General features: G+C 45.5%; 1 protein-coding gene across 2 annotated transcripts in view; it reads right to left on the bottom strand.

Annotated features, from left to right (window-relative positions):
• The window catches only part of spata6 (spermatogenesis associated 6), a 100,978-nt gene that overhangs the window by 61,488 nt on the left and 27,416 nt on the right, over nucleotides 1–12,074 (bottom strand). For both annotated transcript variants that reach the window (XM_080195502.1, XM_080195503.1), the window contains exon 5: nucleotides 5,450–5,574. In XM_080195502.1, the coding sequence (XP_080051628.1) occupies nucleotides 5,450–5,574 (125 nt within the window). The remainder of the gene's footprint in view (nucleotides 1–5,449; nucleotides 5,575–12,074) is intronic.

Raw genomic sequence — 12,074 nt, 5'->3', positions numbered from 1 at the left:
CTCATGTGTGTAGAACTTGGCTGTCAGTTTCCGCTCAGCAACTCTGCGCTGTCGTATGTCATGAAGGCCGCCTTGGAGAACATTTACCCGAAGATCATAGGCCGAGTGCCCATGACCACTGAAGTGTTCACCAACAGGAAGCGAACAGTCGTGCCTGGTGATTGTCGAGCGGTGTTCATTGATCCTTTGTCGTAGCGTCTGCATGGTCTCTCCAATGTACCATGCCTCGGGACATCCTTTCCTGCAGCGTATCACGTAGACAACGTTGGTCAAGTTGCAAGAGTATGTACCGTGTACCTGGTGGATCGTATTCTCACGTGAGATGATGGCGTCCACGTCAATGATCCGGCATGTCCTGCAGACATTGCTGTGGCGGGGTTGTGTGGTGTCATGGTCACTGTTCTCCTGAAGGCTGGGTAGTTTGCTGATGACAATGCTTTGTTTGAGGTTGTGCAGTTGTTTGAAGGCAAGAAGTGCACCTCAGTATGCCAACATCTTCATGCACAGGCTCGAACAAGACTTCTTCACCGCATAGGACCTTTAACCAGTGCTATACACTAGATATATCGATGACATTTTTTTCCTTTGGACTCATGATGAACAATCACTGAAACAGATATATGACGACATCAACAAGTTCTATCCCACCATCAGACTCATCATGGACTATTCTCTGGAATCGGCTGCATTCTTGGACACACGCATCTCCGTTAAGGACAATCACCTCAGCACCTCACTGTACCACAAGCCCACAGACAACCCCACAATGCTCCACTTCTCCAGCTTCCACTCTAAACACATTAAAGAAGCCGTCCCCTATGGACAAGCGGATTCAATAGGGTCTTTGAAGAGACTTCTGGATGAGTACATGGGACTTAGTAGGATTGAAGGTTGTGGGTAAGCCTAGTAGGTAGAGATATGATCGGCGCAACTTGTGGGCTGAAGGGCCTGTTTGTGCTGTAGTTTTTCTATGTTTCTAAGCCCTTCATGCTCAGATGAGGAGGATCGCAACAGACACCTCCAGACACTGAAAGACGCCCTCGAAAGAACAGGATGTGGCGCTCAACTCATCAATCGACAGTTTCGATGCGCCACAGTGAAACCGCACCGGCCTCCTCAGAAGACAAGCACGGAGCACGGTGGACAGAGTACCCTTCGTCATCCAGTACTTCCCCGGAGCGGAGAAGCTATGACATCTTCTCCGGAGTCTCAACACGTCATTGATGAAGATGAACATCTCGCCAAGGCCATCCACACACCCCCATTTCTTGCCTTCAAACAACCGTACAACCTCATACAGACCACTGTCTGCAGCAAACTACCCAGCCTTCAGAACAGTGACCACGACACCACACAACCTGCCACAGCAACCTCTGCAAGACATGCCGGATCATCGACACGGATGCTATCATCTCACGTGAGAACACCATCCACCACGTACACGGTACATACTCTTGTAACTCAGCTAAAGTTGTCTACGTGATACACTGCAGGAAAGGATGTCCCGAATCATGGTACATTGGGGAGACCATGCAGATGCTTCGGCAATAGACGCGGGTTGATGGGTTTTTGATAAGCGAGGGGATTAAGGGTTATGGGGAGAGGGCGGGAATGTGGAACTGAGACACGACAGATCAGCCATGATCTTATTGAATGGCGGGGCAGGCTCGAAGGGCTGGATGGCCTACTCCTGCTCCTATTTCTGATGTTCTTACGTTTACAGGACTGTCAATGACCTCATCTCCTCCGGGGATCTTCCCTCTACAGCCTCCAACCTCATTGCCTCCCAACCTGGACAGCCGGCTTCTACCTCCTTCCCAAAATCCACAAACAGGACTGCCCTTGTAGGCCCATCGTGTCAGCCTGTTCCTGCTCCATTTCCTCCTATCTTGACTCCTTTCTCTCTCCTATTGTTCAGTCCCTTCCCACCACATCCACAATTCCTCTGGTGCCCTACACCACATCAACGACTTCCAATTCTTCAGCCCAAATTGTCTCCTCCTCACCATGGATGTCCAATCCCTTTACACCTCCAATTCCTACCAGGATGGCCTCAAAGCTCTTTGCTTCTTCCTTGAACAGAAGTCTGAAAAATCACAATACACCACCACTCTCCTCTGTCTAGCTGAACTGGTTCTCTCACTCAACAATTTCTCCTTTAACTTATCTCACTTTCTCCAGATAAAAGGTGTGGCTATGGGCACCCACAGGGGTGCCAGTTATGCCTGTCTCTTTACGGGTTACATGGAGCATTTCCTGCAGCAGTCCTACTCCCACCCCTTCCCACAACTCCTTTGCCGGGTCATTGACGACTATTTTGGTGCCACTTCATGCTCTCGTCCACACCTGGAAAAATTTATCAATTTTTCTTCCAATTTCCATCCCTCTATTAGCTTTACATGCTCCACATCTGACACATCTCTTCCCTTCCTTGTCCTCTTTCTCTCTCCATTTCTGGTGATAAACTGTCCACTAGTATCCATTACAAGCCCACCAACTCCCACAACTACCTGACTACAGCTCTTCCCACCCCACATCCTGTAATAAATTCATCCCATTCTCTCAGTTCCTTCATCTGTTCTAATCATGCCACTTTCTAAAACAGCACTGCCGATGTGTCTTTTCTTTCTCAATCCGTGGTTTTCCACTCGCTCTGGTTGACAGGGTTTTTAACTGTGTCCAACCCATCCCCCAGGCTATTCCTCTCACCTCCTCCTCTCCCTACCAGAACCAGGATAGGGTCCCCCTTATCCTCACTTTTCACCCCACCAGTCTCCACATTCAAAGGGTCATTCTCCACCATCTTCTGCCAACTCCAGCATGATGCCACTGCTCAACACATCTTCCCCTCCACAACCCCACTCCCCCAACCCCATCAGCATTCCTCAGGGACTGTTCCTTCCGGAACATCCTGGTATACTCCCCATCACACCCAACATCTCACCCCCTGACCACAGCACCTTCCCATGCAATTGCAGATGGTGCAATATCTGCCCCTTTACCTCCTCCCAGCTCACCCTAAACCCTAAACATCCTTTTCAGGTGAAGCAGCGCTCCACATGCAGCTCCTTCAATCTGATCTATTGCATTGGATGTTCCTAATGCAGTCTATTCTACATCGGAGAGACCAAATGCAGACTGGGTGACCGTTTTGCTGAACATCTTCGGTCTATCCACAAGCAGGACCCAAAACTTTTTGTCGCTTGCTACTTCAACACACTTGCTCTCCTGTCCACATGTCCGTCCTTGACCTTTTGCAATGATCTAGTGAACCCAAAACGCAAACAGGAGGAATAGCACCTCATGTTCCCACTGGGCACTTTACAGCCTTCTGGACTGAACAGTTCAATTACTTCAGAGTATGAACTCCCTGCTCCACCTTCACCCCATTTCCATTTGTTTTATTTCATTCTGTTTCATCTCATTGATTCATTTTATCATCCTTCTTTCTCACTTCCATTTTTCCACTTCTCCATTCCAGCTCTCCTTCTTGCCTCCTCCCTCCCTCTCCCTGCCTTCAGGGCAACTGCCATAATCCCCAGGTAGTCCCTTAACCATCTGTATTCCTGTTTTGCTATTCACATGTTCTGATCACTTAATGGACACTTCTAGCGGCTTCTCAGCCTTCTGCATCCTCATTTACACTCCCTTTGTCTCATTCCATCCCTGCACCCCCCCACCTTCATAATATAAATCTCTGCTCATTCTCTTTGCTCGTGGCTCTGATGAATGGTCATCTAGACTCAAAACATTGAGTCTACTCCGTCCCCAAAGATGCTGTCAGACCTGCTGAGATTTTCCAGCATTTTCTGTTTTTGTATCTACCCGTTCTTTATACTCTTCAATAAACTTATTATCAGGTTAAGCGTATAGTTGCCTTTTGCTATACATATTCTATCCAGCAAAGCCAAATGCTATAAAACATCCTCTCTTATAAAAACAATTTTAAGCAATTAAGGGGAATATATAGTTTACCAGAAAAAAGTGAAGCCTAGGTTTGAAGCCAGATTAGTACTCAGATGAAAGTTTCCCATCTTCATATAAAATGCAAACATCATACTCATGCAATAGGTTAATATTAATGTCAGAGTAAAATAAGCCTTTTCTCTGACTCTAATATGGTATACTTTACTTGGGAATTCTTGAGTGACTGTTTCCTGTCCTGTCCTGCATATAGCATCTCTGATGTGGAGATGCTGGCATCTGGACTGGAGTAAGCACAGTAAGAAGTCTCACAACACCAGGTTAAAGTCCAACAGGTTTATTTGGTAGCACAAGTCACTAGCTTTTGGAGCACGGCTCCTTCATCAAGTAGCGGGAATCCTGTTCACAAACAGGGCATATATAGATACAAACTCAATTTTCAAGATAATGGTTGGAATGCGAGTCTTTACAGGTAATCAAATCTTAAAGGTGCCGACAATGTGAATGGAGACAGGGTAAAGCACAGGTTAAAGAGATGTATATTGTCTCCAGGCAGGACAGTTAGTGAGATTTTGCAAGCCCAGGCAAATCGTGGGGGTTATAGATAGTGTGACATGAACCCAAGATTCTCGTTGAGGCCGCCCTCATGTGTGTAGAGCTTGGCTATCAGTTTTTGCTCAGCGATTCTGCGTGGTCATGTGTTGTGAAGGCCACCTTGGAGAATGCTTACGCGAAGATCAGAGGCGGAATGTCCGTGACTGCTTAAGTATTTCCCAACAGGAAGAGAACACTCCTCTCTGGTGACAATCTATAGAATGATAAAATGATTGTCACCAGACAGGAGTGTTCTCTTCCTCTTGGGGAACACTTCAGCAGTCATGGACATTCCGCCTCTGATCTTCGGGTAGCGTTCTCCAAGGTAGCCTTCACAACACACAACGCAGAATCGCTGAGCAAAAACCGATAGCCAAGTTCCGCACACATAAGGACGGCTTCAACCGGAATCTTGGGTTCATGTCACACTATCTGTAACACCAATGCCTTGCCTGGGCTTGCAAAATCTCACTAACTGTCGTGGCTTGGGACAATACACATCCCTTTAACCTGTGCTTAACCCTCTCTTCATTCACATTGTCTGTACCTTTAAGACTTGATTACCTGTAAAGCCTTACGTTCCAACCATTATCTTGAAAATTGAGTTTGTACCTGTATATGCCCTGTTTGTGAACAGAATTCCCACTCACTTGATGAAGGGGCCGCGCTCCAAAAGCTTGTGGTTTGTGCTACCAAATAAATCTATTGAACTTTAACCTGGTGTTGTGAGACTTCTTACTATAGCATCTCTGACCGGGAGATCTACTATCATAGTCCAACACTGTTTCCAAAAAGTGCAAAATGCTCCCCTCTGCACTAAATCTCTTAAAATTGGATTTATAAAAGAAGATTTTTATTCCATGGAACAAAAGCTATGTTGTGATGTATTGTGAGATTTTATATTAGGAATTAACTCCACATCAATACTCACAGGAAAATCAACTGATCTCTTCATTAGTAGCTCTCTGTCCATCCCAGGATAGCTTGGTGTCAACCGGTGACCAGGATAAAGAAATTCTCTGGTGTTCTGTTCATAGAAAGCTAGTGTTTCACCGACTGCAAAGAAATATTTCAAAGCCATCAGGTCTTAAAACTCGTAATCCTATTTCAGCAGCATAACAACGGCTGAATGGAACTACTAATGCATTGCAGAGTGAAGTGACTAACACAGTCGGAACTTCTAGGATCAGGCAATAATGTTAGCAGATAGCCACGCTTGCACCAGAGTGGTCACTAGATGAGGAATATTCAATGGTGGAAATTTACTTGGTGTTGCAACCAGTTGGTGCAGTTTAACATCGCAAGTTCCCACAACAAATTAATGAAAGACCAGATAGTCTGTTTTCAAGTCATGGTTATATAGCTATATAAAAGGGTTGGCCAGAGAACTGGGAGAAATCCCAGCTCTTCAGGTTTCCCCATGGAATTTTAATGAACCAATAAGTGAGGTATTTTTTAATATTGTATTTGAAATTCACCGGCAGTGCAGCAATTTCCCAAGACTGCCTTAAGAGTTGGCCTATATCTTTGCATTAATCAATTATGGGGTTTAAACCAACAGCCCTGTCACTCAGAAGCAAGAGCATTTCTAACTGAGCTACGCTATTTACTTGACTGTAATAAATTATTTAAAGATCAAATTATACAATATATGATTGTACAAAATATACTAAAAGGTCCAGACATTTCCTTTCATAGGCGCTAATGTGAAAAGTGAGGTGCTACAATGACGTGAAGTTAAGCTCAATCTACATTTGTAGCACAGAAAGCTATGTTCTCAGGTTGAAGGGATGTGAGGCACAGAACACCAGGTCCTTAACCACTTCATTGTGTATCTTCAGCAGTAGAGCTACATGATCCACCATAATAAGATGCAAGCAGATAAACATCACCAATGACTCAATCTTTTACGCTTTCTGGCTGTATGCAATTGGTTGGAATTCAGTGAAAACAGTGATTCATTCTCCCACAATCCCACTTCGCTAGGTCCTTTATGCTCAGTGAATCATCTAATACTGACTGTTCTGTGCCAATTCCTATCTACCATTATCTAGTTCCAAGTAGGTGAGAAATTATGATGTGGTATTGGGAGAGAAGAAACAAGTGTGTGAAGAGGTTAAATTCAATGGGTTGGGATACAGGAAGATGGGGTGGGCCTCCACCACTCGAACCAGTCACTGTGTGAAAAAGTGTTTTCTCACAAAATATTTGTTTCCTTTGCAAATCATTTTAAATCTGTGCCCTCTTGTTCTTCATCCTTTTGTAAGTAGGAATAGTTTCTTCCTATCGAGTCTCTCTGACCCTCTCATGATTTTGAACATCTTTATGAAACTTCCTCTTAGCCTTCTTCTCTCCAAGTAGGCTAGACTCAACTTGCCATAGAACTACAGAATCCCTACAGTGCAGAAGGAGGCCGTTAGGCCATCGAGCCAGCACTGACTCTCCGAAGAGGCACCTCCCATCCCCGTAAACCCGCACATTTACCATGGCTAATCCACCTATTTTACACATCTTTGGACTGTGGGAGGAAACGAAATCATCCAGAGGAAGCCGCCACAGACCCCGGAAAACATGCAAACACCACACAGTTGCCCACGGTCAGAATCAAACCTAGGTTCCTGGTGCTGAGAGGCAACAGCTAACCACTGTGCCACCCATAAGTAAACATGTTTCTCAATGCTCATTAGTTTTATTTATTCTTTCAAGGAACACGGGTGACACTGACAGGGTCAACAATTATTACTCATCCGTAATTGCCCTTGAATTGAATGACAGACCGGGGAGGCAGTTGAGAGCCAAAACATTGCTGTAGATCTGGAGCTACTTGTAGGCCAAACCAGGTAAGGTTGACAGATTCTCTTCCTTAAGAGAAATTAGTTAACCAGATGGATTTTTACAATAATCGATGATAATTTTATCGTTACCATTACTGAGACTGCTCTATCCTCATAAGTGAAGTTTTTCATCCCTGGAACCATTCCTATTAACCTCTTTTCTCTCTCTAATGTGTTCACATTCAAATACTGTGGTGCCCAGAACTATATACAATATTCCAGCTGAAGTTTAACAAATGTTTTGTATAAATTCAGCACAATCTCCTTACATTTATACACTATACCCCACTGGATAAAGCCCTGAATACTATATACTTTACTAAATGTTTTCTCCACCTGCTCTATCACTTTCTATGACTTTATATAACCAGGTCCTTCTGTTGCTGCGACCCTTTAAGAATTTTACACTGATTTTATATTGTCTCTCCATATTTTTCCTACCAAAATGCACCACCTCACATTCTCTGCATTGAACCTCATTTGCCATTGATCTGCCCACCCCACCACTCTATGTCGTTTTGAAGTTCTACACTGTCTTCTTCACTTTACAATGGTTCTGAATTTTCCATCATCTGCAAGCTTTGAAACAGTCCCCTGAACTTCAAGGTCTAAATCATTAATATATATCCATCATGGATATAATGGCTCAGTTTTTCCCGCATCTTATGTTTTTATACCTATAATTTTCTAAACATGTACTGACCTCTTAAATATAAGAATTACATTATCTATCTGCCAGTCCTCTGACAGTACATCCTTTCGGAATGAATTATTAGATATAAGTAGCAATGCCTGTGTTGTCTTTTCCTGAATTATTTTAAAATAATGCAATTCATCTGGGCCAGGAATCTTGAGTTGGTTAATTTGTTCATTACATCCTCCTTTTTTATGCTAAATGCACTTATCTGGTTGCTCATTTCATAATTCAATGTAATGTCTGCCTGTTATATATCCTTGGTAAATACCAAAGCAAAGTAATATTTAATATTTCTGCCATCTCTCTACCATTAACTGTGGTATTATCTTGTCTGTTCATTAATAGTCCTATTCCCGTTAAAGCCTTCATTTTTAATTGATGTGTCTGTAAAATATTTTACAATTTTGTTTTGTGTTCCTTGTCAATTTAATGATATAGTTCCTCTTTGCCTTCCAATTGTTTTGCTTTTTACTTCTCTCCTAATCTCTTTAAAGGGTGGATGGGGTGCCAGGGAGGGGTAGTACCTCTGGTGGAGGAACATGTCGCATCCTTTTCAGAGCCGTTTGTCCACCCTTTGTCTCCAAATGGCACTCAGCTCTCACCTGTGGCCCCCCATAGCTGTTTGCATGCGACAGCGGCCACACCCCGGAAAACGGCTTCGACAAGCCGGCTAAACCAGGTGAGGGTAGCCGACGGGTCTCAACCCTCGGTGAGATAGGGAGATGTCTATCCCAGCATGTGAACACAGACTCCGGCGGATTGAGCGACGAGACTAATGGAAGGTCCAACGGTCAAAAAAGCGGTTTCTGCAAGTGTCGTGGAATGTGAAGAACAGGACAAGATACAGAACACATCCTGGTCATTCACTGCGCCTAATCCCATCTCCAGCCGTCTTGACTCTTATCTTGCCACTGGATCCAAATGGGAATTGAGAAGAGACAGTGACGCTGATGTTGCGCAACCCTCCCTCACTTTAATCCAAATCAAGCGCTAGTCTTGGCACCATAATCATCATCATCATCCTGTTCAACCTTTGGAGTCCTGAGGCGATGGGCAAGTGACGAAGCAGCAGGTGCGGATACACTGGGAGATGTAGTCACGGACCTGCACACAGGCGGCTCAGGTCTAATGGTCGTTTTTCGCTGACCGAAGCAGCAGTGAAACTTGGCATCTACCTGGGCGACTGAGCAGTCCTCTTCAGGAACACACTGCTCACCTCCGTAGAATGAGAAAGGGGCTAGAAAAGGTGCTCTAAAAACACTGCCTGCTTCATACATCCTGGCCAGTTTACTGCAGCTGGCGGGAAACCCATCTTGCGGTTGAACAAACAAAACAAAATACACGGTGACACCACTCACAATTGGCACTTGGAACGTGCGCACGCTTTTGGACAACCTTACAGCAGACAGACCAGAGAGAAGAACAGCCTTAGTTGCCAGAGAGCTTGCAAGATACAACATTAACATTGCAGCCCTGAGTGAAACTCGTCTTGCCAATGTAGATAAGTTGACTGAAACTGGAGGTGGCTACACTTTTTTCTGGAGCGGTCGCGACAGCGATGAGCGTCGCGATGCTGGGGTTGGATTCGCCTTGTTCGGAAACTTGCTAGTCTACCCAAGGGTGTGAAGACACTACAGCTTCCGTTACAGAACAGAAGTCAAGCCACTCTGATCAGCACCTATGCCCCCAAATGAACAACACGGACGAGATGAAAGACAAATTCTATGAAGAACTAGACGCCCTACTATCAGCAGTGAGCAGTACTGTCAAGCTGATCTTGCTTGGCGATTTCAATGCAAGACGAGGATGTGACTCTGCAATCTGGCAGGGAGTCATTGGGAGGCATGGAGTGGGCAAGTGTAACAGTAACGGCCTACTCTTAAAGAAGACCTGCGCAACGCATGACCTCCTCATCACCAACACACCCTTCCGTCTGCCTACCCATAATAAGATCTCCTGGATGCAACCCCACTCTAAGCATTGGCATCTTATCGACTATGTCATTGTCAGGAGAAAAGACAGGCAGGATGTCAGAGTGACCAAGGCCATGTGTGGTGCTAACTGCTGTACAGATCATAGGCTCATTGTCTCCAAAATGAGGCTCCGCATCAGACCCAAGAGGCGACCGCAAGGAAGCAAGATTATGAAAAGAATCAATACGGCCAAGCTAAAGAACCCCAGCAATGCTTCAGCACTGGCTGAAGACTTAGAAATCAAGCTTGCTGACCTACATCTCGCAGGCAGCGCTGAGGACGACTGGGAATGCTTCAGAGAAGCTGTCCATTCGTGTGCACTGTAGATGCTCGGGCCCTCTACCCGCAAGCAGCATGACTGGTTCGATGAGAATAGTGAAAAGATTCAGGCTCTACTTGTTGAAAAGCAGCATTTTCATCGGGCCTGTCAGAACGACCCATCATCTGCCGCCAAAAAAAATGCTTTTACCAGTGATCGCAGGGCAGTCCAGAAATAAACTGCATAAAATGCGGGATGCCTGGCTGAGCACCAAGGCAGATGAAATACAGGGATACGCTGACAGAAACGATTTTAAATGGTCCTATGAAGCCCTCAACACTCTCTACGGACCTCAATCTCTCGGGAGCTCCCCCCTCCTGATTACAGATAGTACAACTCTCATTACAGAGAGGGCTCAGATCCTGCAGGGATGGGCTGAACACGTTGAAGCCGCCCTCAACAGACCGTCATCTATTAAAAATGAGCAATAGACAGGATTCCCCAGGTCAATATCAACAGCGCCATGGATGACCCAACATAGTAGCCGAAGTCACAAAAGCTGTCAGCCAGCTATCCAGTGGCAAAGGCCCAGGGGCAGATGCCATACCCGCAGAGATCTACAAAGCTACTGGTCCTGTACGTATCGAGAAGCGCACCAAGTTGTTCCAGTCCTTTTGGAAGTAAGGTTCCATTCCTCAGGAACTTAAAGATGCTTCCATCGTACACCTCAACAAGGGGAAGGGCAATTGGTAAGTATGTGACAACGACTGCGGAATCTTGCTGCTCTCCATTACAGGAAAATGCCTCGCAAGAGTCCTGCTAAATTGTCTGGTCACTCATCTGGAGCTGGGCCTGCTTCCAGAGTCACAGCGTGGCTTCTGCAAAGGTCATGGGCTACTGACACATGATTTTTGCTGCACGCCAACTTCAGGAGAAGTGCCAGGAGCAGAATCATAAGCTCTACACAACCTTTGTTGACCTCGAGGATCATGTCAAAGTTCGGCTGCCCCCCCCAAATTCATTCAGATGGTACACCAGTTCCACGATGGCATGATGGCCAGAGTACTGGATGGCGGAGAATCCTCTGAAGCATTCCCAGTCACTAATGGCATCAAACAGGGCTGTGTGCTCACACCCACACTGTTCAGCATGATGTTTACTGCCAAGCTGAATGATGCTTTCCAGGACAGTGTTGCTGGAATCAGCCTCAAGTACAGAGCGGATGGAAAGCTCTTCAACCTGAGGAGACTTCAAGCTATTACCAAAGTGAAGGAGACTGTTCTGAGATTCTTCCTTTTTTCCGATGACTGCGCCCTGTATACTGGCTCAGAGCTAGAGATGCAAGTCAGCATGGACAAATTTTCCACGGCTTGTGACAACTTTGGACTCACCATCAACATTAAGAAGACCGAAGTCATGTGCCAGCCTGCTCCTCGTGCACCATACAGAAAACCCATAATCGCAATCAAAGGACAGAAACTACAGGCAGTGGACCAGTTCATTTATCTTGGCAGCAACCTCTCCCAAGCAGTGACTATTGAAACAGAAGTCAACTGCAGAATAGCAAAGGCAAGTTCTGCTTTCAGTAGACAGCGCTCCAGTGTTTGGGAACGTCGATGAATCAGTCCAGCAACAAAACCGAAGGTCTACACCACCATGGTACTCACTACCCTCATTGTTCTCCGGAGCAGTGTACCTGGTGGCTTTGGTGAGTATTGAATTTACTTGGAATCACTTTCCGACTACACTTCCGGTTCGCGGGGTTTCTGTGTGTGTATTTTACTTCCGTATCG

This window comes from Carcharhinus amblyrhynchos, chromosome 9 (genome assembly GCF_965287045.1).
Source record: "Carcharhinus amblyrhynchos chromosome 9, sCarAmb.v2.hapA, whole genome shotgun sequence".
NCBI classification, from domain to species: domain Eukaryota; kingdom Metazoa; phylum Chordata; class Chondrichthyes; order Carcharhiniformes; family Carcharhinidae; genus Carcharhinus; species Carcharhinus amblyrhynchos.
Note: the sequence above shows the minus strand (reverse complement) of the source record. Positions and strands in the feature narration are given on the sequence as shown.